The sequence below is a fragment of the Sturnus vulgaris genome, chromosome 4, assembly GCF_052056855.1.
Source record: "Sturnus vulgaris isolate bStuVul1 chromosome 4, bStuVul1.hap1, whole genome shotgun sequence".
Classification (NCBI taxonomy): Eukaryota; Metazoa; Chordata; class Aves; order Passeriformes; family Sturnidae; genus Sturnus; species Sturnus vulgaris.
In genome coordinates, this window is record NC_142246.1 from 23,531,641 (window position 1) to 23,557,266 (window position 25,626).

The following is a 25,626-nucleotide window of genomic DNA, read 5'->3' on the forward strand; positions in this document are numbered from 1 at the left end:
TAGGTGAACCAAGTTTGATAGTGGTATTACATACATTGAAGAGCTATTCTGTTTCTTAAATATCAAAGTTGAACGTTCCACTGAAATGTGGAGGGTTTGTTTTGTTTTTTCAAATGATCGAGTGTGTGGTTTTGGGAAAAACACAGGAGAAACCTTGCTGCCTCAAAGCACGTTGCTGGTGCTATGACAAAAGTATCTCCATTTTAATACTTGTTACTATATTTCACTATCCATAGTCTTAAACAAAAAACATGGCGTGCAAAATTCAGGTCTAGATTTATAATTTACTGCATCAACAACTTAAATACATGCCTAATTAAATATATCCCAGATAGGCAATTTAGATAGCAAGAGGTTATTTCTTCCTTCAAAATGTGCTGAAAAGTTATGATTTAAAATATGCAGTGTAAAGTTACTGCTTTAAATGTTGTCATCACCATATTACACCAGTCTCAGTATAATTTCTCTTCAGAGAGGGATTTATTTAAATAGCTTTGTTCCCTGAGCAACTTCATTCCTTCACACTGAAGCACAGCAACAACACTTGTGATTGCATGTAATGTTCATTTTCAGTTGTGATTCTAAAATTATAATTAACAGTAATTATATATACACACCATATAATTGCATACATATTATATATGTAGGTATAACTAACAAATTTTTGGGAGTGGTAGATTTAGATGATAAATTTTGAAGATTATATTTCAGCTCTAATAAGATACCAGTAGCAAAGCATGTATGCAGTTCAACAAATGCTATCTGCCTTTACCTTTCATGTTCCCTTGATGCAGAATGTTTCTAATATTTTTTTTTAACCTCTTGTCTTAAATAGGCATTGCTAGCTTTGGGCATCAGTCAGTCTGCAAGGACACCTGACCCTAGTCATCCGTAAGCTTTTTGAGTAAATAAAAATTTTGTAACTATATACAGGAGTAAGATCAGTTCTAGTTTGTGCATCACCTTGTTCTTTTTAATTTGCTGGTTTATATAATTTCTGAAATGTATTGTTTCTGTTTTTACAACAGATAAAATAAGAAAAGGCTTTCCTTTCAAGCTTCAGGAATTGTAGTTTCAGTGGCTTGGTGCATATGTTGAGTTTTTTGGGTTTTTTGTGGTACACTTTTGCTATGTTTTATTTTAATTGACGTTATTTCTCTAAGTTGTTCTGGCCTCTTCTGCCTCTTCCAGCTAATAGATCTACTTTTTAAACACTATTTATGTGAATCACAGGATTTTTTTAAAAATAAAGATTACTATCTTCTTCCTTTTTTCAACAAAGTGCTTTTATGAAAGCTAGTTACTTCTACCACAAGGAGTTATGTTTGACATAAACTGCTCTTTGTTTGTATCTAGTAACAAGGATATTACTTGAAGTTCTTACAAGTTTGTGAAAGTTACAAGCTGTACTCTCTCTGATATTTTCTCAGTGTCAACCTGTTTTATTTCTCATATGTTAGGACAAGTCATTAATTCTTTAAACGCTAGTTCAAAAATACATCTAATTTATGGAATTAATTATGCTTTTTTTCATCAACATTATAATTTAAATTTGCACAAATTTAAGATTTAAATTTTTCAAATATTCGTCATACTTTTTTCTCTCACTTCTTTCCCTTCTTCCTCAATATAGACAAAAGAAGTGCACTGTTTGTAGATGGAGTTAAAACCAAAAAAAGAAATAAACAACAAAAAGAAATATAAAACCAAATTTTAATATTGCTTTAATTCCTCCACTAAAAAGTGCAAGTGTTCAATGTCTACAGTTAGCTGAACTACTGAGAGATGTATACATTTTATTCACTTTTAATTAGCTTTATGAATTATGTAGACTGGTTGCTCACAAAACTAGAGTCCTTATTTAGAAGGAGCATTTCACTGAAATCTAAAAGTGACACAAATGTTGTTTATTTTGGTTTTGTTTCACTTGTAAAATAAAATCCTCAGTCATGGTACAAGAGCTAATACAGCTGTTTAAAAACAAGTTAGAAAAATATTTATGCTTGATGTCTTTGCATGTATTAGGTATCCTTTTTCAAGTAGGTTCTTTTTCCCCCTTGAATTAGATTGGATTTAGCAGCTTTGTCTTAAATAGATGCCAAGTCATATGATGATAATTTAGGATAAGTAAAAATTAATGGCAAACTTTGAGATATGTTTGTAGAGATGTAGAATCTAATATTCCTAAAATAATTTTCTTTCCTTTCTTCTAGGTATGGTTTCTCAAATATGCGCTATATTGCCTCCCTGATTAGTGGAGTAGGCATTTTCATGATGGGTGCAGGACTTTCTTGGTATCATGGGATCATAGGTTTACTCCACCCTCATCCTGTAGAATCTCTTCTCTGGGTAAGCTAATCTTGTTTGGTATTGTATTTAACACCAGTAACTTAATAAAAAATAGTGACATAGTCTGAAATTCACTTCCTGAGTTGATTTGAATCCCAATATAATTAACTCAAACCATTCTTAATGAAAATGTGTTTTAAGGAAAAAAAGCCTTTAAACTGTAATTGATCTTGCAGCAAAATGGGCTATTCTCTAAACCCTGCATCTTCATTTTCATATCTCCCCCCTCCAAGAGGTCCTCCTTTCCTATGTAGAATATATTGCATGATTCAATTGTTATTGGTTTCCTTCTGTTTAGGGACAATTACATGGCACAGTGGGTAATGTGGTTGTGGAATGCTACATTGGGATAGCCCATGGTGAAGAGATCTGTAGAAATATGCATATAATATAGTATCATATCTGATTCTTTTTTTTTTCCATACAGGCATACTGCATTTTAGCAGGGTCATTGGTATCTGAAGGAGGTATGCAGTTTCAAGTTTCTATTTAAATATTTGTAATCTCTTAAGATGGCAATGTCAGTAATTACAGTAATAATCGATCTTTGCTTACACAGTGAAGTTTTGAGCTCTGTTGCAAATACTTGCAAACAAACAAAAAGAAATATGTGAAAACTTTTTTATATATGGTCTATATAAAAAGAAGTTAAAGAACACATAATTTGGAAAGTAGACATGGAATGCCTTTTTGGTATTAAACTAGTAATGAGTACAACTGTTCTGATTTGTATTTGTACCAATAATCAGAGCTTTCTTGATGATCTGTTGCTATGATATTATAAGGAAAAGTTCCCTCTTTTCAAAATGAAAACAAGTCCTTTTGCCTCTAGCAAATTTCAGCAACAACTTTGTTGTTTCAGCCACCCTGCTTGTTGCTATTAATGAAATCCGGAGGAGTGCTCGAGCCAAGGGTCTTTCATTTTATCAATATGGTATGTATCACTATAGCAGTAAGGTATATGGCTATTTAAAACACAATCTGTTCACTAGTGTTTGCATAATGATAGTAACGATTTTCTCTTTTCCCTTTATTGTTTTCTATTCCACTAACAAATAACATTTTACAAATTAGGTGAAAACTTGATTTAAGAGCGCCACTTAAATACTTGGCTAAGTGCATGTATTTTTCAGGATAAATGCCCCTTTTAGTGTTTCTAACGTTTTTGAGAAGCTTCCATAATTTGACTTGTTCTGTGTATAACTGCCTTTGAAAGTGTGAACATATGCAAAAATTCAGTTTACACTTATATAATTGCATAAATTGTTCTTTTAAATTGCTGTTGTTAGTATAGTTTAAGTCATGTGCATAACATAGTAAAGCTAAGCTTTCAGAGACACGTGATTTTTTTTTTGTTGTTGTGTGTGTAGTTGTGCAGAGTCGTGATCCTAGTACCAATGTGGTGTTGCTGGAGGATGCTGCAGCAGTTCTGAGCGTGGCTGTAGCTGCTACCTGTATGGGTCTGACCTCTCTAACAGGTAAAATTCTGCACAGAGGCAGGCAGAATGTGGATTTTTTTCCTGTGCATGATATGAATACAGAGCATTTAGTTTATATTGGTTGACTTACATATGTCTCTGCTCTTCATTTCTGATACTTGTACTCTGTAAGCAGATTTCTGAGCTATTTTGTCATATAAACTAAGTTAATTTTTACTAAAGGTAAGATGATCTGTATGCCAAGTGGTTCAAAGTACATCTTTGCTGCATAGTTAAGTTTTCTAAAGAGGAGACATTACTTATTCATCCCTTTTTAAGTATTGATTTTTTTAAGAGAATAAATATTGGAATTTGTTTCTTGTGGCTTCTAATGATTTAATTGCAAGTTTTATTTTTTATATAGAAGGAATTTTTAAATTTCATTTCTAGTTTCCTTCATCAGCTTAAAAATACAGTACTATTTCTATAGTTCTGAACATAAGTGAAACTTATAGAGTACTGTATTCCAGAAATGGTTAATACTTGCAAATTTTTGAGTTACTGATAAAAGAACACTCGATTTTGTGCTTCTGTGTATGTTTCAGTGTATATAAATTCATGTATAAATTTATTTACTAATAGAGAAACACATATAGACAAGAGTTTACTCATTTATTAGTCCTACAGGAGACAGAAGTGTTTAAGGGACAGGAGGAACTTAAAGTTTTGTTTTATGATAAATTGTTTTGTTCCAGTTTCATCATGTTCATCACTAGGAAAAAAATTTCACTGAATTAAGAAAAAAAAGTCAAATAAATGACCAACTTTAAAAAAACACACCAACCAAAAAATCTCAATAAAAACAAAACGTAGAAAACTCAAAACTATGTACTGTTTTCAGTGTAAAATTGGAATTCTCTGCTATGTTTCAGAAATACTCTGTGAAACTAATTTGATATATTTTGTTTAGGAAACCCATATTATGACAGTGTGGGGTCTCTAGGTGTTGGAACTTTGCTAGGAACTGTGTCAGCATTTCTAATCTACACTAACACTGAAGCCCTGCTGGGACGATCCATTGAACCTGAACAGCTGCAGCGGCTCACCGAGTTACTGGAAAGTGATCCTGTAGTAAGGTAAGAATCTTCACTGCTCAGTCTCTCCTATAAACAGCAAAGAGCAAGAAAATAACATTTAATCAGAGAAAGCTGGTAAGATTCTTTTTAGTGTGGAATCTTCTGTATTGGGAGTCTAAAATTTTTATTATTGCTAACTTCTATTTCTGTGCTAAAACTTTCAGTAAAAGAATACTTGTACGTCTTGGGTGTTCAACAGCTAAAATAGCATTGCAGGTGCATTCTAACAGTCACATTAATTACAGGAATTAGTAATGGCCTAATGAGAAAGCCATCACAAACTTAAAACTATTTTCAAATTCATGAAATACAAGCACCTAAATGATACTGTTATGTTGCTTGAATAGTTTATTGGCACTTAAATGTTTAAATTGTTACTGTTAGATTCAGTGTATGGAATTCTGTATCAGTTGGAAGGATGTGCTGCAGCAGCATTGTGATGTAATGGATTCTTCATGTTGCCTGCTTATAAAATTAACTCATTTCTAATTTTTCCTTAGCAAGTCTGCAATTTGTGGTAAACTTATAGCTCATTGTAATTCTAAAAATCTTGCTTAAATGCTTTTCAATGAGCTATTTTAACTTTATCCTGTTAACCTTGATTTAGAAGAAAACTTTTTGTTTTCTTTAAAATCTTTATTTAGGAATATATTTTGTGTAAATCAGCTGAAATATTGTAGTGGTTTTTTTTATTTGTACTGAATTTTGAGCTGTGGGGGGAGAAAGGGGAAAACGCCAAGCCTATTAGTTAATACCAGAGTACTTGAAAGAAATTAAGTGCTGACATCATCACAGTTCCAAGCAAGAGGTCTGGATAACATGCCCTTCATTCCAGAAACAAAACAAGAATCCTATTTGGAATAGAATTCTGTTAGAATTTTCACATGTCAGTAAATTAAGTATTTGTGGTGGCCCTGGATTAGTCTGAATGGTGAAGGATGTGTCAACAGTGCTGTGTTAGAGTAGGTGAGTTCACATGACTTCTGTACATGACTTCTGTAGTTCTTTTTCCTGAAGTGCACAGGTAGCTTTTGCTTGCCTCAGGCTGAAATAATAAAATTTCTTCTAGGCCAAGTACTATTGGATATTGTATTCCATTTTGTAGGTGGGTCTAACTTCTCAACAGAGCAGACTTAGTTGATGTTCTTATTGCTGTAGACTTTTTTTTAAAAAACAAGAAGTACCTTAATTTTAAAAAAGCGTGAATAATAAAAGAAATAAAGACTTGTGAGAAACTGCATGTTTTTCTTTTTTTGAGGTTAGAAGCTGAAAAATGTTTAGGTGCTTATCATACCCTCTCTATGCACTTTGTCTTCAGTTATCTCTTTCTTAGATCCATTGCATTACCAGTTTGATTTCTTTCAGTGCCCAGTTTGTCTTTGACCAAGTTCTTATAACAAGCCTACTATCTCTGTCTTGGTTAATGTACATCTTCTAATAAGACAGCTGGTCTTAATCTCAGTTCTCCACAATGTAAGCTTATATTACCCTTCCTTGTCACTAAGTATAATTTGGGAAAAAAGCTGAAAACAAACAAAACAAAGGCTGAAATAAGGAAACAAAATTATAGCAGCTGAAATGAGGAAGCCTTTTAGCATTAAGTATTTCTTCAAAGGGCTACCTGTATGTTTTCATCAACATAAGCTTTGGACTTTGGACTTCTAGGAATGTCAGCATCTTCTTGAACATTCAAACTCTCACATTTTCTTAAATGGAGATGTGTAGTAGTGTGTTGTACTCTTACATGTTCTTCTGATGTTAAATGTAAAAAAAAAAAAGCTCCTGATTACTGGCCTGCTTCTAAAGCTGCAGCTAATATTTACCTTTTTTATTTCAACCTTTGAGGGTTTTCAGTTCTCAATGCAATGCTTTTTGCAGTTGCTGCTCCCAGAATATTCCTCCCTTGTTCTTTCAGGCATGGTCTGCAATGATTATTTTCAGATGTGTTTTGCTAGATCAGGAGGAGATATATTAGGGAATCATTTAGTATTCATCAGAAAGTGGTTTAGATCCAAATTGACAAAAGGATCCAGGGGCTCTGATATCTATTCCCTCAGCCCCTTGTAGCACCACCACTTAAGTTGCTATTCCAGCAGTAGCTTGCCTGAACATCGTGATTCACTACTAATTATGACGTATTTGATTATCAGACAATGCTAACTGCTGTCCTACAAAAGTAAGTCTCTGTGATGGTGGTGATGATATTTTTTTCAACTAAATCTTGATACATTAATATTTTTTAATAACAAGATTGTTTGACAAGACTTACAGTCCCTAAAATCTTAATATGTAATTCTTCTTCCCACCTTTCTAACTACTTTTCCTTCAATTGTCAGTTGAAGTTGTCCTTCCTTAAATAGATGGACTTGTTTACTCTTCTTAAATTTTGGCACAGTGTTGTTAATCTGGTTTGTTTTTATTTTATTTCTCATCAGTATTGCAAGCTGAAAAATTAATTTGCCTTCACAGTAATTCATAGTTCTTCTAACTCTTGAATATAAGTTATGGAACCTGTTGGATTAGAAGCATTTTTTTCCATTTAAATATGCTTCTTTGCTATTAGTAGGGAATTGCTTTGTTGTACTAATAAAATCTTACTTTTTTAGCTCGAGAAGACAATTGCTGCATATTTTTTCCTATTCTGTTTCATCAGTAACAATTTTCCATTTCTGTCTAGAAGCAGACTTGTTTCCATGTTATCCTTTGACTTTGATATGCTTAAAAGTTGGTTCGTATCACATTCTATGATGTTTTCTTCTGCTTCTCCTTTCAGCTTGTTGGACTTTATAATTTCTCTTTTAGGCTCATGGATCTTTATTTCCCCTTTCTTTTAATTTTTCTTAGTAATTTATATTTCATATTTAACTCATGATCCTGAATAGGCTTTCAGAGTTGTTCTCAGCTGGAAAATGATTTGATTTTATTTTTGCTATACAAACACTCAGTTCATAACTGTCATTGACGCTTTTGGTGCATAGATCATTCTTGTGTTGAGCTTAACTGAACTGTGGGAGATTAGCCTTTCATAACTGTGAAATAAAATATATGATGTGGTACAGACTCTGTCCTGATTCTGTTCTTATGGAATTTAATCACAGATTCCTAGGCATAAGCTATTCTTAGTGACAGTTTCATCTTTAATTTTACTTCATTGTAACAGCTGTTGTGTAGTTGTGATTCTGTTGTGCTGGAAAATCTGTCATTCTGGTTTGAATGCAAAACAAAAATATTGCAACAACCAATTGCTCAAAACCAGTAACTTGATGTTTTCTAACAAATTTTTCATTAATTTGAAACTTGCTCTTTTCCCTAATTAGAATTGATTGTGTCTACTTAACCATCCAGAAGCTTCCATAAGCAAACTTTGTATTTTAAGCTTTAGCATACACATTTGTATTTTTGAATGATTAGTGATTTTTCTCCTCCTGACTCAGTGTCTTATCTTTCCTGGCAGATTATATGCACTAAGGTAGACTGTTATCCTTCACATTTATAGAATATGCATAATTCAACTGAATTTTATCAGGCTACTGCATAATGAGAATCTCAAATATCACTTGTTATCTTCTTGTTTAGTTCTGATAGGCACTTGATATGTCTTCAATATTTTTGAATCACATGGCTCCAAATTCTCTTTATTAACCACATCTGTTATCTTAAATATCCTCTTTGGGATGAGGTATTTTGATGCTATCTAGCTTACTCCAGTTAATATTGTTTTGATTTGATAACTTCCCACAGAATAGTTGTGTGAATTGGAATGGAGCTGGAAAGTCTTTATGGCTACCACTAAGCTGATAGTTCTTTTAATCTGCTTATATATTTACTAAGACGTATTTTTTGGTGTCTCTATATTTAGTTTGTGTTCTATTTCTTTTTTAATATGCTTACCTCTCTTCCACCCTGAGTATTACAAGAAATATTCTGTAAAAATTTCCTGTGATTGTTTCATCTTAAAGTTCCTGTCTCCTGTTCTTCTTTGGCTGTTCATTCTAACAGACTCCTTCCAATATACATGCCTTCTGCTTTCTTCCTGCACTGTCTGTGAAGTTTTTTATGATTTATAAACACTCTGATGCAAAGAAGCATTTCTAGCTGGGAAGAGTAAATTTGCTTAAGACAAAGGGCATGCTAAATTTACAGATTCTGTGAAATTGCACAATTTAGCAAAATAAATGCAAGTAAAGTTTGGTACTTTCCAGCAAATGAGTTGCATTCCTGAATCTAAATGTTGTCTAAGAATTTACCAAATAGTCATGAATGCATTTTTCTGTTAATAAAAGTTTTTGAAATCTTTTATACTTGTTTTACTTTGAAAATGTCAGAAGCAAGAATTTAAAAAATGTGAACCTTTTGTGATTTGTGTCCCATGTTTTAGACTCAACTTATTTTTTCTGACCTTGATGAAAAAAATGTGGAAACTTACTCTGCAGTGGCAATTTTAAATTTTCTTGGCTTTGAACATAAACTGAGTTTTTGTTAATATAATTACCAAAAAAATGAAGTATTTTGTTTTGTGTTTATTTCACTTTTGAAATTCATCACAGTATTTGTTGGTCTTGAGTTTGCTTCTTATCCCAGAAAAATTAAGAGCTTGTTGTTTACTACCTATATTCATATATTAGAATTTATCCAATAAGCTGGAACAAAACTCTGCTACAGAAATCCAGAATTTTTCAGAGGACCAAAATATAAACATTAGAGCTTTCATGTTCTAGTATTTATTAGGAGCCTTTAATAAATACATCTGTTTGTAAATGCTGAATATGTGTATCTTGATAAGCTGTGATTAATAGTTCTGAAGGATCAAAAATGAGTTCTAAACACAATATCCATAACTTTATCTTATGTCAAATGTATTCTTGAAAATTTTCCAAAAGATCATGCCTTTACCAACTTTAGGAAGGGACACTTTTATAATTGCAGTGTGTCCTTGTGTCATATATATCCACAAAAACTTCTCTGCAGAGGAAAATAAGTTGGACTTAAATTTTTAACACAAAATGGGGAAGTTCTCACATTTTTAATTGTGGATTTTTTTTTCTAATATACTGTTAGTCTAGTTCTAAATCTTTGATGCATCTAATTAACTGTCTTTTATTGCAGTGATTTATAGATGTGTTGGTGTTGCAGGCACCTGTGGAAATGATGTAACCAGTTGAACTTAAATTAGTATTCAATGGAAGTGTGGGTGGACAAAATGAGGATATTTTGTCAAAGACTGACCTTTTAAAATTACAGGATCGTTTTGTGGTGACAGTATTGTTAACATGAGAAGTCAAACTAGCTAGTGGTTTGTTCTATGTTGTTTTACATTTTCTTTAAAAATGTGTGTGTTTCAGAGCCATTCATGATGTTAAAGCCACAGACATGGGAATGAGCAAAGTGAGATTCAAGGCAGAAGTAGACTTTGATGGACGTGTTGTGACTCGGTCTTACCTGGAAAAACAAGACATTGAACAGCTGCTACAAGTATGTGTAAAAAATTGCTTTTGTAACCCCCAATATTTGATATTTACTTTTCAATCTCAAGTATCTCTAAACCCAAGACTTGCAAATAGATGAGATACATTTCACTTCTTCATTTGAAGGATTGCAGCCTTACTTTGTGGTAGGGTTTTAAATGTACTTAGCCATAACTGTATTATGTGCAGCTGAAAAAGACTTGCTTTTGGCCTGAGAAGGAGGAAGGTTGTTTTTTTTTTTTAACTCATTATCCTTGAGATTGGCTCGGGTGGTCAGAGCCACGTGTTAATAATGCCGAGGTTGTGGGTTTGCTCCCTGCATGGCCCATTCATATAAATATTGGAGTCAATAACCCTTGTGTGTCCCTTCCAACTCCAAATATTCTATAATTCGGTGATTGTTTTGTTAAAAAATACAGATTTAAAAAAATGGATGAGAACATAATTTAATCCAATACATTTATTGAATTACAAGATCTGCAGTTAAAACTAGAAGCTGTCACCTGCAAATAGGCATCTGTTTTGGCAGAGCCATTTGCCCTGGGTGTTGTGTTTACAGGTCCAGTTGTTCAGACTCGGTGTGAATATGGATTGCTTGCATCACATGATTTAGCATTCTAATGATGTTTGAAAATTAACCATCCTTTAGTAAATGTCTCTGATTTCAGTATAGTTCAGAGTGGCTTTTCTTAAGCCTGCTATTCAATATAGAAATGTAGAACTGTTCTCTGTTGTATTCTGTATGGAAGAACTATGAAATAGAAAGAAAATAATTATTTATCTAAATTAAGAGTTTTAATTGAGCAAAATGTTTTGACAAGACAGAGTTTTTGTTTTCTCTGGTACCTTGCTTAGGTACATTTGTTTTTGTATAAAATTTCTTTATTTTCTGCCCTTTCAAAATGAAGTACAGATGTCTGCATTTTGTCTGTCCATTAAACATGACTTAGAAGTTATGCTTACTTTTAAATTTTATATTGCAATTTAAAAAATTGTTAGTCAGTATCCCAGTTTTAAAAACATGTTAATGTCAAAATAAGAATTATGTATGTGTATGTATAGTGCAATATCTGATCTGTTCATCTACTGGATTTCAGTTTCATGCATTTTTGAGAGGAAGAGTGCTATCGGCTTTGTACCACTGAGACACTGCAAGTTTGCCTGGTTTTATATTGCTTTGCTGTTGCAGTTTTTAGTATACTAGTCTTCTTTTAAAAGCTTTGTTAACTTGTATTCTTTACCTGCTATTCCCTTTGGCAATTGCATACTACCTTCACCAGTTCTTCCAATACTTTGAGTATTGTTGGGAAAGATCTTCTGTTTGATTCTGGGTTGGCAACTGTTTCTTACATAGGTCGTTGTTTCATGTAGTAACCTCATATCAACTATAAAACCGTCCTTGAAGGATAGCTCCTTTCAGTAGGCTTCAGCCATCTACAGTCAAAGGCAGACAGTGTGCTTGCCTTTTGACCTATACTTTTTCAAATAAACAGCTCATTCAAACAGCACTGCTGTCAACTTTATTCTTTTTACAGTGGTGAAATATTTGTTGAAATGCTGTCATTTAGATTACCTTAGTTTTTTCTTGTTAGACTTGCTGTGATTGTAGTAATGGGTTATTGTGCTTGAGATATATTTTAAACTTGCTCAATTACATTATTCCTCTTCAGTTTTAGAGTACTGAGAAGGGGAAAGAAGTTGCTGTCATGTACTTGTATGCACGAGAAGAATTAGTGTTTCATAGTTTGTTTGTAGTAGCCTATTTATCCTAAACATACTGCAGCTGAGAAAAACTACAGGACAAATGACTTCCAGACAGCTTGGTGTGAGACCTCTAAGGAAAGCTCATGGCTTTAAACTGAAAGGTGATAGACATAAAGTAGATATAAGAAAAAAATTCTTTACCATATTGGTAAGGGTGGTGAGACAGTGGAACAGGTTGCCTGGAGAAGTTGTGGATGCCCCATCCCTTGAGGTGTTCAAGGCCAGGTTGGATAGGGCCTTGAGTAATCTGGTGTGGCAGAAAGTGTCCCTGCCCATGGCAGTGGGGAAACAGCTAGATGATCTTTGAGGCCCTTTCTGACCCAAACCATTGTATGATTGTATGGCAATACTGTAGTTCCTGCTTTGGTGCTGCTGATGTCTGTGGATTTTTGGAGGGTGGAATTTAACATCTTGTCTTCCTTAATCTCATTCTTTCAGTTTCATATGCTGTTGGTCTCTTAGTCTGAGTCAACTGTCTTCAAATTTCTGATATTATGGAAGAGTCATATTTACAGCAGCATTTGTTGTAATCCTTGTGGACTTTCAGATGAGTTGGTTATGTGATGCCCAGAGTAGGCAGTGTAATGGAATAGCAAGCATGTAGAAAATGGAGAAAGTATACACAGGGGTACCCTGCTCTGCCTTGCTGTGAGGAATACCTCAGAAACTTCTAAAAAATGAATGAAATTCTCTAAACTTATTTGGAAAGTTAAGGAGGAAATCAATTTAAGACAGAAGAAGGTTTTGTATCAAATGCAGATGTAATGAGAGAGCCAGCTGTTTTCATCAAATAGATGCAACTCTTCTGTGTCTTTGAGAGACAAGAACAGATGATGTTTTGAGAGTAAATGGCAAAAGCTGAAGTGTTTTGTTTAGGTTTTTTTCCTCCCTCTTGAAATATGTCAAGACCCTCTGGAGTGTTATTCCTTTATTTTCTTTTCCTCATCTCAATCTCTTAAATTTAATTTCTTCCTAGGAAATTCAGCAAGTGAAAACCCTTGAAGAATTAGAAGCCTTTATGCTTAAGCATGGTGAGAATATCGTTGACATGCTGGGAGCTGAAGTAGACAGACTTGAGAAGGACCTGAAGGTAAATTTTAACTGTTTATTAGTGAATGCTTATTCTGTGATATATTTTAAACAATATCACTGCATCTAATTTCTGGGATTTCATTTGTAAATATGAGAGAGGGAAAGGAGTTGATATTACAAATGCAGATTTTCTTACTATGGTATTATTATGTAACTTTTGACCACCACCAAATCCTTACTTGGCCATTGATCCATTTATTACACCTTTTGTGCCATTTTATACCAACATAGAACAAATTTTCATTTAATAGACCTGAAAGTGTCTTTTTCATCTAGTCTCAGAATGTCAGACTATTTATAGGCTATGGAATTCTGTTTTGGCTGTATAAAAGTAAATTTTCTTTTTTTTATTTTTAAACTGGTTCTTAGAATTGCATCAAATAATTCTAGGTGATGGGAGTGCTACTCAATATCTTTCACTCTTGTTGAAGCTGTACAGTGTTTATTCTACTTCACAAAAGCCTCTCAGCTGTCTTACCTTTTTTTTTTTTCATTGTGCGATTTAAATATCCTCTGGCTGATGCAAGAAAGGGTCGCTCCCATTTTTAATTTTGCAAGTATTTTGAGGCTCAGTCTTACCTTCCTGGCATGAAGTCAGAACTCTGACTACACTGACCCCCAGATAAATGCAGTCCTGCCATGACTGTCTCTTCTGTCCATGAGGCACTGCTCAAGAGCATGTGTTTCCTTGCTTGTTATATTTCATAAATATTCTAGTTTAAGTTTCTATGCCTAGGGTTGTCCTGTTTAAGAATCAAAACGGATTTTTTAATTTTAATTACACTGTCTGAATCAGTTCTTCATGCATGGTTTTTGAGGAGCAGGATCATGCCTAAATTTTTTATACACATGGATACTGCTTTTTGATATAGGCATATATATATAGTGATTGTGTTGGAATTGAATATGCTTTACTAAATATACTAGTCAGGTTCACATGCTGGATGTCTTTGAAATCATGACTTTCTCATGGATTGTATAATTCATGTAATGGTGATAACACATTTCTGTAATACCAGAAAATGCATATTTCTTAATAGAAACAGTGTTCTGAATCTTTATAAATAGCTTTGGTGGCGTAGAACAAATTATTTTGGCAATCTTACCTGTTATTCAGGAAAGTATCTGTTAGAACTTTAAGAAAGTGAAATATGTATATATACGTGTATCTGAACAGTTTTATATAAAAATCTACTCCCTTGTTAAAAGAGTACAAAGTATGGAGAACTCTTTCATACTTTATAAAGCATAAGAACTAATTTATCCATGATATTGAAAAGAATTTTTCAAATAAAAAGATGACTTAGCCTTCCAAAAATGCCTTATAATATGGACAATGTTTATTGAAACTCTTCTTTATTTTAAAATAGTCCCTATGTTACCCAAAAAGGGGATTTTGTTATCCAGTTGACAACATAGCTGAAGCACATTAATTATAACCATGTGCAAAAATATATTTGAATATTTTCAATACATTGTTTTTAAATTTTGTTTCAGCAACGAAATCCTGATGTTCGTCATGTGGATTTGGAGATCCTGTAGACTTGAACAGGAGAAATGTTCAGGTTGCTACCCTTGTGGAAAGAAGTCCCATAAAGGGCTGGAAAGCTTCAGAGATTGCAGTGACTCAGCACCGAACCTCGCTTCCTTTGCTCTAGGCTTCCTGGACTGTTAGCACTGCTTCTGTTTCTGGAAGAGCGCTAGACTCGCAGACAAAAATTTCCATGGCAAAATCGGCTTCAAAAAGCTACTTGAGTTAAATTCCACAGGAGAGTCTGTCCAAGTATATTTACTTCGATTCAGAACTTAAAACTTGAGGTTTAGTTAGGCAAATACAGCTGCCTGAAACTATACAACACACATAGTTTTTCAGTTTGTGTCCCTTTGCAGTCTGTTTGCACTTCTTTAGTTTCTTTCAAGATATCATTAAAGGTTCTTGGGAGATATTAAGATTAGATAGGAAGAGTTTGTTCCAGTGGAACCTGCCAACCTTAAATTGTAATATTTCAACTGTGTGATTGTTTCACAGTTTTTCTTTTCTATGAGATAATTGTTTCAAATGGGCGTTGGCCTTTTCTCAAGTACCATGACCTGGAAACCTGCTTTTTACCACCATTGCAATTACAACTGCACTTCAGGAAAACAAGGCTTTTCACCTTAGAGGAGCCAGCTGTATGGGTTTAGCCAGAGTACATTAAATTACTGTGAAAAATTACTGCATACAACTTTCGGTGCACTTCCTCTCTTTAAATTTCATTTGCTTTTTTCCCTACTTTGACACTTGTTTTCTTATTTGTAAGTATCTTCAGATGTAATCTGGGAGATATTTATGGTAGTGCTTATTAAAAGTTACCTGGCATTTTTGGCTTTTTATATTTTGGTAGACTATTGCCAGATATGGTCTTTGCTAGAAGATGCGAGAGATGTAGCTGGAATATATAATAGTAAAAAGGATCTATTTATAATTAAACAAATGAACACATTTTATTTTTAATTTATTTGCCTTTAGATATTACCTGAATTCAAAACCACTTACTCTGAATTTTTTTATAACTTGACCTTGCTTGTTTGGAAAAGTAGAGTAATTCTATCAGTGGTCCTCAACAATCCAGAGATATGTTAGATTAGTTTATAACTTTGAAATGTGAAATTCTACAACTGTGTACAATTGTCTCAAGGCTTTCTGCAGTAGGTACTCAAGTTGTACCAGATCCTTTGAGACCCAGCCTTCATTAATAAGGCCATGAGTACTGAACATGCAGGTTGAAATATAAGTGAAATAACCATATTTAAATAGCACTGAGGAAAATTCTTTATGCACTTTAATGTAAAATAAGATTTGCTTGTGGCTGACAGGTGGTAATAAGACCATCCTAGAAACTCAGTTGCTGTGAATTGCTGAAAGAAGAAATGTTGATATGAAACGTAAGTTTTCAAAAATCAATTTAAGATTATATTAAAAGCATTGTAGCAAATCATTGTGGAGACCAATATGTCTAGATTTTACTAAAAGCATTTTAGAATTTTTTTTATATTAGGTGTCACTTACCAGTGAGCAATGAGGATTTAAAATAACATGCCTTTTTGACAACTGCAAAGCACTTTGCATGCTGGTCATTTTAAGTATAAAACATTCCAGAGTTAAGTTACAGATGGGGCTTCACATACAGCAATTGTGGGTGAAAGGCTCTCCTCAGTACCTTTTTCCATAATCCCTGTTCACTGGTGGCTTCTTTATAGCATATTACCTTATTATATGGCTTATTCTAAAAAAGGCTTACTTTATCTGGTTTTCTCCTGTTGTAAAAATAGTTAGTATATTTAAGCCTGTTGATTTCAAATATAGTTTAGAGGTAATTTGGAAGTCTCCCATATCAAATAAATAAGGCATATTTTAGCACATGATAAATAATTTACCTTTCTCCTTGCCCTTCCATGTAAAATTCATCTCATCTCAGTATGCACTCTCCTGGTATTAGTCTTATTCATGAAGAGTACTGGAATCTGGTAATGCATAAAATGTTTTCTTCTCCCTAGAATATTTATATGGATTTTGAATTTGAATAAACACATTAATAAACCAGTTATTTCAGAAATCAAAAACCTGAAGAGAAGTAAAACTAGGGAAATGTTCCTCCTGCAGAGGTTAGTGAAGACAAGCCAATGTGATCCAATTGGTTTACTGGAGTTATTGATGAATGAATAGTGTCAGTGTGCACTTTGCAGGGCAAAACTTTCCCTGTAGGATTAGTAAATGTTATCTCAATAGCAGTGTTCCTATATAGTTTTCAAGAGGAGATATGAGTTTATATTCTTATAGGACATCTTGCTCCAAAAGCCTATAAAAATGGTCTTTTATTCATTGGAGATGTAATTCATCTGACTTCTGATCTTATTAGTTTTCCTTATTTGAGCCAGAAAAATACCCATTCACACCTTTTGTTTATATTCCAAGATAGAATTGAGTTCCCTGTCTCCCAGTTACTTTACTGATTACATCATCACAATATGTTAAATTTAAGATGCCAGGATTTGAATGTTTTTGGGTACATTACTGTTGACCAGTCTGAGGACTCAGTCCCATTTTTTAAAGTGACTTGGATAGTGATGTACTACAAAAAGGCAGGCAAGACTGGTTTTGGCAGTACCTTGTAAGTTTACATGTCATGCATTTGGATGGGATTACTGACTCTTTGAGCCTGCCAGGTTGGAAAGGAATAGTAATTCCAAGCTGTTACATTTTAATTTGTATGTTATAATTTGCAAATTGATTTTCACAGATATGACATTTTTACTGCTTATTTTGTTTAACTATCTTCATAGTCAAAATCTTGAGGTAATGTGGGTCCACTACTTAGTTTACTTTTGTTTTATTGTTTTTGGGGAAAATAATTAACCAATACATTTACCTTTGCATGATAGAGTCCTCAGTTTAAAGAACTGTACATGTGTGGAGGAGTGAATTTTTCTTTATCACAGATGCAATTACAAAATTGATTTTTTTTTTTACTGATTTTAAGGAAAAGAAGTGAGGATTTGCCTAACAATAAAATTATATTCTAGGATTTTTTTCAATTAAGGTGTGGTGTTTTAAAATAATTTATTTCTGTCAACTGGCTTTGCACGTTCTATTTTTTTCAAATTGCGTTCAAAGTATGGCTGCCCTCTCTGCTTTGTGAAAGATTTCTTACATGCTGTGCAGTGACTCATAATTCTGTAAAACTTGCAATGTTTGAAAAACTTGTCTTAATGTTTCAATATACTGAATGATCTTAATGTATTTTAAGTCCGAGTTTCTGTAGAAATTTTTTTTCTGTAAAAGATAAAATTTTGAAGTGATTATCTTTCCCCCAGCAATGAACTTCAAGTCTAAATTGTCTCCATTATACCCTGGAATTCAGCTTTGATGTGGTGTCCCTTTTCCCCTCCACTTTTAAAGCACTGTTTAAGGATGTAGTGGTAGTAGTAAATACCCCAGTGGATTACTGTATTACAGGGACTGTTTGGTTGTTTGTGTTCTGGTCCAGAAGTAATGGGAGGAACACATTTTTTAAGGACAAGTTTGCATCCTTTATTCCTTGTGACTCATCCTTGAACTGAAGGCTTTTTAGACTCTATTTTTTTTCCTTCCTTGAATTACCACAGAGAATTTATTGCTTTTTTAAAGAGATTCTTAGTTTTAGAGGAAGAAGCCATTATGAACATCTTATGTTTTTAAAGGCAGGGCTAAATTCTACTCTTGGTCTGTGAATTTTGTGCTGTACTTCTTGTTCATTAATAGTTGAGAATAGTGATTACTGCTTTGAAAGCTACAAACCATGTTAGCCAAAACCAAGTTTTCTGATTCTGTCAGCTGCAGCTTTTTCAGGTGTATCTGGAGACTCAGTTTTTAAGAGATTTCTACTGCCCCCTCTTTGATAAAGGAGAGTTTTTAAAGGAATGTTTTTAGGTATGCTTTGTCTAGGTTATACATTGATTGCAGTCCTGTGTCCTCTTTGCTGTTTGTTTTTTTTTTTTTTTTATCTGTAACAAAATAAATATAGAAATACCTCTAAATAGTGATGAGTATGTTAAATACAGTCTTCATGCAAAGAGTTTTTATTCAAAATGTGGCAATTTTTGAAAATTGTCAGTGAAGTAGTCTTTTTTTCCTAAACTTGACTTAGATGTCTTCCTTATAGAAGAAACCAGAGCACCCTATTGTTTAAGATTTGAAAACAAAGTATTTCTTTTTTTGGTCATGTGTTCTTGAGGCATTTTGGTATGGTAGAACAATTGAAGAATATGTACAAAATCTTCCTTTCTGCGCATACCTAAATACAGAAGTGAATATAAAATGACTGTGCTTTTTTCCTTCTAGCTGAAGTATTGTGCTGCTTCTATTCTTATTGTTGGCTCTGAATAGAGAGTACCACTAACATCTCTCTTGCAGTTTACCTGCATAATGTAAATGAGAAGTTGAGATGTACCAAAAAGATTTTGTTTTTGTAGCTTAAGTAATTTTTCCTTTCTTGTTGGTGAGATACGAATCATTAAGATCAAAGTAGACTATATTACATAAAAAAAAGAAATAGGAATCCAGGCTCTAAAGCACAGTAGTTCAATTTTTGAAATGTATGTCCTTTGAGGAAAATAAAACAGAAGCTCTAAGTGAATGTATGGTCTATAGAAACTGCAGTCAGTCAGGCTTTGCTGAATCAAAAGAAATGAAACTAAAGGAAGGAAAACAACTAAGACACTGAAATAGTTTGGAAAAAGGAAAGGATGAAATTAATCAAAGAAACTTGTCCCAAAATAAGAAATGATTGTAGAAGTAAAGAACAGTAAGAAATTACATTTTATTAGAATGCACAAAACTAGGTGCGATGATGATTTCTTTCTTTTACCAATATTCTGATAGTAGGGTAATGCCCTCAACAAAAACTTTTTTTTTTTTCTTAACTGAAAATGAGAGTCTCTATTTAACTATGTCTTGATATGGTGTTCAGCCTTGCAGGTACAAACCTATTTGTCCACTGAAAATTGCTAAGGGTGATGTTGTAATCTCAGTGTTGGTGAGGTATGTGCTTGGTAAGTGGAGGGTGAGTAGCATTATTTGTGGAAGTGGAAGCTAGAGTGAATTAAAGAGAAAATAATTGACTCTCTAATACAGAAGATGACTGAAGCACCATACTGAATGTGCTGTGGAAAAAGAAGTGCTCTGTTCTGAGGTCTACAGAAATCTTGCAGTGGAATGTAGTCATTGATGAATACATTAGTCTGTATTTTTCAATTTGTTGAGATGTCTGTGGATAAGCAAGATTTTTAATTAAACCACATTCAGAGAGGGAGATAAAACATTCAAAATGTAATGTGAAAAGGATGTATGTTTTTTAAATACCACAGACACTATAGCCTATTGTAATAGATAGGCGTAAAATATTCTATATTACATAGAGCGCTTGTGGACATTTTTTCATGTGTAAATCAAAGTCTTCAATTAAAAGAAAAGGTCGTGGTTACTTTTTATAAGTGTTACACTAACAGCAAGCCCAGTCAAATTTTTGTATAGCCAGTATTCATAGTTCTGTTTTGGGGAGGAGGTGCCTGTTAAAATAGTGGAATACAGGTCCATAATCTAGCATAAATTTGGGTTTTGTAATCTAAATTTAGACTATGTTTAAAACTTTAGAGGTTGTGATCAGCTGCTTCAAATCTCAAGTCAGAAGAAAAAAAAAAACTGTATAAACGATGTAATATAAAAGGGATTTTGTAAGTTTTTCCTCAAATTAAATATTCTAAAAGAGCTGTGTGAGAAGTGTTTGAAAAATGCCAGAAGCATTCGGAAAGCATTGGGGCTATTGCCAAGATGGTATTGAATTTGAAAGTCAACAGTGAGGATTTTTCACTCGTGGTAGAATTTACAAAGGTCAATCTCAAAAGACAAAATCCATTTTTCCCTGCAGCCTTTTCATTAGATTCACCAGCCCCCTCCCCACCCCACGCCTTGCATTTTGGTGTATTGGCTTTTCCATTCTGTGTCTTGGTTACTCCATATTAGTACGGGGAAATAATTTTCATTTGTGAGGTATAGACATTGGAATACTTACCTACATATGTTCTTTGTTTTGTAATTATACTTGAATTCAGTACATTCTGTATCATGTCTGGAAGTTGTAATTATTCAGTAAAATGTTACATAGCCAGTAAGGGTTGTGTTCTGTTAATTTAAGCAATTTTATACGTATTGGAAAAGTTAGCAATAACAGTGGCTTTAGGCAGCTGATGATTTGTTATGTTTCTGAATTCAAATTGCATATAACTGTTTTATGGATGCAAAACAAAGGTTCTATCCATCTATCTGTACTAGTTTTTCAATCTGTCTTTGTGATGCTGGCACACACTCTTCCATAGCATATGCTTGGTGAGGGAGCAACCTGCCCAGGCTGGCCAAGCTCTGTATTTGTTCTCTGAATCTCAGTGGCAACTCTGCCTTTTATCCTATTCACCCCCTGCCTTCAAATAAGGCTGTTCCTTCCCCAGAACTGAGAAAGCTCTTTCTGCCTGGCTCAGAGGCTCCACTGGCACTCTCTCCAGTTCAGACTACCTGTCCTGATCCAGTTATAAGGATGATAGATAGTATTAGAGATGCATTCCATGTCTGCGTATAGTCAATGGTATGAAGAATTCCTTGAAGAAGTTGGATTTAGGTGTTAAGCTTGCATAGTAACCACAGTTTCACAATCCCAGCAAAGCTGTCCAAGCCTCTTAAGAAAAAGCCTGAAATTAGTCAGCTTAGAAAGGATTTAATGTACTGTCTGGTACACTTAAGTGCTACTTTTTATCACTAATACTAATAAAATTGCTTATTTATCCAGTTATGGGAGGAACTGCTTCTAATTGGGCTAAAAAATTTTATGTGGTTGGAAAGAAGACTAAAAAATGTTAGAAATCTGGCTGATGAAGTGGAGAAACTTAAACTGGAGTTTTTGTCTGTGTGGTATTGAATACCAGAAATAAAATGGTCAAGCAACATATTGCAGGAAAGATTTTGGCTATGCGCTGTATGTCCTTATTGCTAAAAATGTTTAATTTCATAGTTAAGAGACTCCCTTTCTCAAGGGAAGTTTATTGGTTTCCTGTAGTTTTGTTGTGTTAGTTTATTTTTTTCTCTAATCAATCAAATGGCGCAAGATTCACCTGAGCAGAGAAGTGACAGACTTGAGGGCCTCACCTTGTTTATTTGAGATCAAGTTCAAATCTTGGGCTGTCTTTGGGCTGTTGGAATAACCAAGCAAGTGATCTCAGCCATTTCGAAAGAGGGAGAGAGCTCTGTCTTTTCACGTAATGTAACCTGGAATCTTCAAAATCCATTATTTATTTGCTGTCTGTGGCATTTCCAAAATAATTGTGTTAAATGGTGGTAATGGGTTGAAGTGGGACCTTGCAGTCAGCTGGTGGAAGGTGAACTTAAAAGTCCCGTTCAAGAATGAGTTTTGTCTGCCTTTGCAAATAGTTTATGAGGGACTTAGGTTTACTTTTCATGATCTTTTACTTTCTTAGCATTTGAATTAAACTTTTTTTGAAAACCATAGGAAAAGGGACATAACTTCTGCTTTCACAGAAGTTATACCAGCTCAGCTCCCAGTAAATTACATGTATTGATTTACCCAAGCTCTTTGTGACTTTAATTTTTTTTTAAATTTAGACTTCAATTCTGATGCTGAATTGGGGCTTAGTGAGATCTTCTCTAGGTTCTCTGACACTTGAGGTGACTTAAATGTTATTCACTACTCTAGTGTAAACTGATATTCAGTGTTTTACAGAAGTATTTTTTTTACCCCAAATACTGATTGAACAGCAGTTTATCATTAAATCAGGCTATTCTGGATACACAAAGCATTAGGTCTAGGTTTAAATGTGGGGCATTCATAAAGGCACTAAGGCACTCAGAAAGAAAATTAATCTTGAATTTGATGCACATAAAAATGCATTCATACATGAACCTCTGTGTCTGCGTGTTGTAATTGTACATAGGTGTCTTTGGCTGTGGATTTGTACCTCACTGAAGTTTCTCATGAAAGGCAACTTTCTCAGCATCTCAGCAAAAATTAAAATTAAATACTGTGGAAGAATATCCTAATGAATGAATTTGGACAACTTGGAAACCTTGATGCAAGAAGGCTGTGGCCTTCACTCTAGAACCTGTTTGCAGGTGGTTCAAAACAAGGATTTTAGGTGGAGACTAATTCCAAAATCTGTGTTCCAGGTGCTCCATCTGCTGAGTAGATAATTGGACATTTCTGGATCATTGAGGGGGATGTGCAGTGGTACTCTGGTTAACCTTTGGTGGGTTAATGAATGTGGTCATTGGTAAGGTCAACTTTTTTCATGGAAATGTGTCAACCTGGAACAGCCTTCCTGATACTGTGGAAGGGAGAGATACCCCTGGTGTTTCCTTGGCAGTCTGTCAGAGGCTCTGTTGGAACCGGCTACTCTGCTTCTTTGGATTATTCTTTAGCAAATAAAAAAATATCTCTTGCCATCATTTTAATAAGTACTTCAGGTTTTGGCTTTTTGAGGTTCTCACATAATTTTGGAAGAAGAATTTCAACTTTTCAATCACATTGCTACCAGGCATTTTTGAAAGGTTTAATTAGACTTTTTCTGCTGTACTACTGACCCTGTTCCTAAATAGGAACTAAATTTAATATCAGCTTTTCTAATGGGAAACTACTTTGAGTCATTAGCAAATCTGTTTCTTTCCATTTTCCTACAAAGACAACCTAAGTTGAGGCAATTATATCTGTCAGATGAGTGGGAAAGTTTAAAGCGTTTTTAAGGACAAAAGGGTTTTCTAGCTTTTTCCCAACATTGCTGTATAAGTTCATGTCAGATTTTTCTCTCTTAACTTAGCTTATTAATCTGCTGGTGTGGCTTTTTTTTTTTTTTTCCTTCATGTGATCCATTTGCAGTAGAAGCTGCTTTTATACTTCAGGTGTTGAAGGGTCTGTGGAGGAGGGTTTTTATGTTCATAGGGCAAGATCATATACTGAGATCTGCCAAGTGTTCCAAGGGGCTCGCTGGTGCAGCAGGGAAGGTTTATCCCTGGAGAGCTGTTTATGTATGAACTTGCTAGGAAATAACCAAGACAGAGCCTCTGATTTAAATAGGCCTTAAGGAGTGGTCAGTTCACATCAGTGGTGTGTGTTTGCTCTGTCAATAACTAAGATTTATGTGAGGCTTGCCTGGAGCTGTTTTCACACTTACCTTGTGCTGAAGCAGTGGAGTACCATTTGTAATTACTGATGAGCATAAGTAAGAGTCAGGTAGGGAACATGAGTTCTTTTTGAGACACGGAGTTCTTTTTGTGATAATGTGCATGTTTCCAAACAGAAACTCACTTTGCAAGTCAGTACACGTTGTGTTGTTGTCCGTGCTGCCTGAGCTAGTGGCAGTCCACTGGCTTCAGTTAGTGCCTCAGCAGAGACACTTTGCCTAGCTGAACTCTTGAGGACAAGATTTTGCACCATGAGTAATCTTATTAAAGTAAGATTGCAAACACTTAAACAATATGAGCTTGCACATGAGCTTGTTCAAAGCTAATGAGGTAGAAACTAAATACTTTCATACGCATGAGGTTCAGTGTCTGACTTGGACCTTTTAAAGTTCTCTTCAGGGACATCTTGTGCCTCAGGAGAGATGTCAGTGCCAGCAGGGGCCATGTTTCTGAGGGCACCAGCACTGCTGCACAGCAGGAGCACAGTTTAGCCATCGCCTTACCAGTCTGTTTAATGGTTGTTTAGTGGAAGAATGATAAAATGTGACATTATTGAATTATACTCCCCATCTGTGCTGCTTGTTCCACTGCAGTTACTTCCCAGGCCTGCTTCTTCCCCACACCAGGTATCTCTCCTGTACCTCTTCTCTGCCTGCCCAGCCCCAGGCACTACCTCTCATGCTTATCCCCTTCCACACACCCTGCTGTTAGACCTAATCTCTCTTTTTGAGCTTCATCATAAACCCAGTTGCTGCCTGTGGTTCCCTATTTAGGAACTCTTCTTCCCTGCTGGGTTCTTGCCTGTACTGCTCCTTTACCCTGTTTGGTTTACACACAGCCCATCCCTGTTCCCTCCTGCCTCTGATCTACCCTCACACATTTCCAGCCCAAAAGTCTGGGAAGTCGAAGATTTTCAAAGAGAAGCTAATTATAATTTTTTGCAGATAGATTAATACAGGTTTTCTCCATTTCTCAGAGTTACCCGAAATTATTTTGGTGGGGGGTTAGTAAACTGTTCTCACTAATTGTGATGTTCACAAAAAAAAGCAGTAGGCTGGAAATACTTGCCGAACCTCAGTTAATTTTGCAGCGCTACAGGCACCTAAAAGCATTGTTTTATAATGGCACTGTTTGATAACCATTTCAAGTGGCTGACACCAGCCTGTGGGCAGGCCTGGCTTCACAGCCCAGCAGCAGTGGTTTGCCATAGTGAATGTTTGTCACTGTAATTCCTCTACAAATTATCTGGAGCCAGGATTTTCTAAAGTGTTTAAGAGAACAGGGTGCACTCAGCCATCACTGGGTTCTGAATTAAAATGGGATTTAAACGTCACTGCTTGAAAATCCAGGTTTTAAGATTGCAGATTGGTACTTCCTTTGAATAGCCTTTCTATTTAACCAGCACATAAATCTATGTGGTTGTACATTGAGGTGAAAATGATTTATATTATATTCATACTTGTATTTTTCATAATCTTTCACTGTGCTTCCTGCTGCTTCATACTAAACAAGCATTTAATGCAAAAGAAAATGCTCTATCCCTTTATATAAATCTAGTACTTTTAATATACATTTATAGTGAGACCCAGTATCATGGCTGTCACACTGACACAAGATTACCTCTAGACAAAAAAAGAGACAGG

General features: G+C 34.6%; 1 protein-coding gene across 1 annotated transcript in view; it reads left to right on the top strand.

Moving 5' to 3' along the window:
• Nucleotides 1-21,750, top strand: part of SLC30A9 (solute carrier family 30 member 9) — a 35,858-nt gene extending 14,108 nt beyond the window's left edge. The window contains exons 10-18 of the mRNA XM_014871077.2: nucleotides 836-891; nucleotides 2,214-2,349; nucleotides 2,777-2,816; nucleotides 3,212-3,283; nucleotides 3,720-3,827; nucleotides 4,738-4,903; nucleotides 10,246-10,375; nucleotides 13,109-13,222; nucleotides 14,722-21,750. Coding sequence (XP_014726563.2) covers nucleotides 836-891; nucleotides 2,214-2,349; nucleotides 2,777-2,816; nucleotides 3,212-3,283; nucleotides 3,720-3,827; nucleotides 4,738-4,903; nucleotides 10,246-10,375; nucleotides 13,109-13,222; nucleotides 14,722-14,766 — 867 coding nt within the window. The 3' untranslated portion in view covers nucleotides 14,767-21,750. The remainder of the gene's footprint in view (nucleotides 1-835; nucleotides 892-2,213; nucleotides 2,350-2,776; nucleotides 2,817-3,211; nucleotides 3,284-3,719; nucleotides 3,828-4,737; nucleotides 4,904-10,245; nucleotides 10,376-13,108; nucleotides 13,223-14,721) is intronic.
• Nucleotides 21,751-25,626: the final 3,876 nt, after the last annotated feature.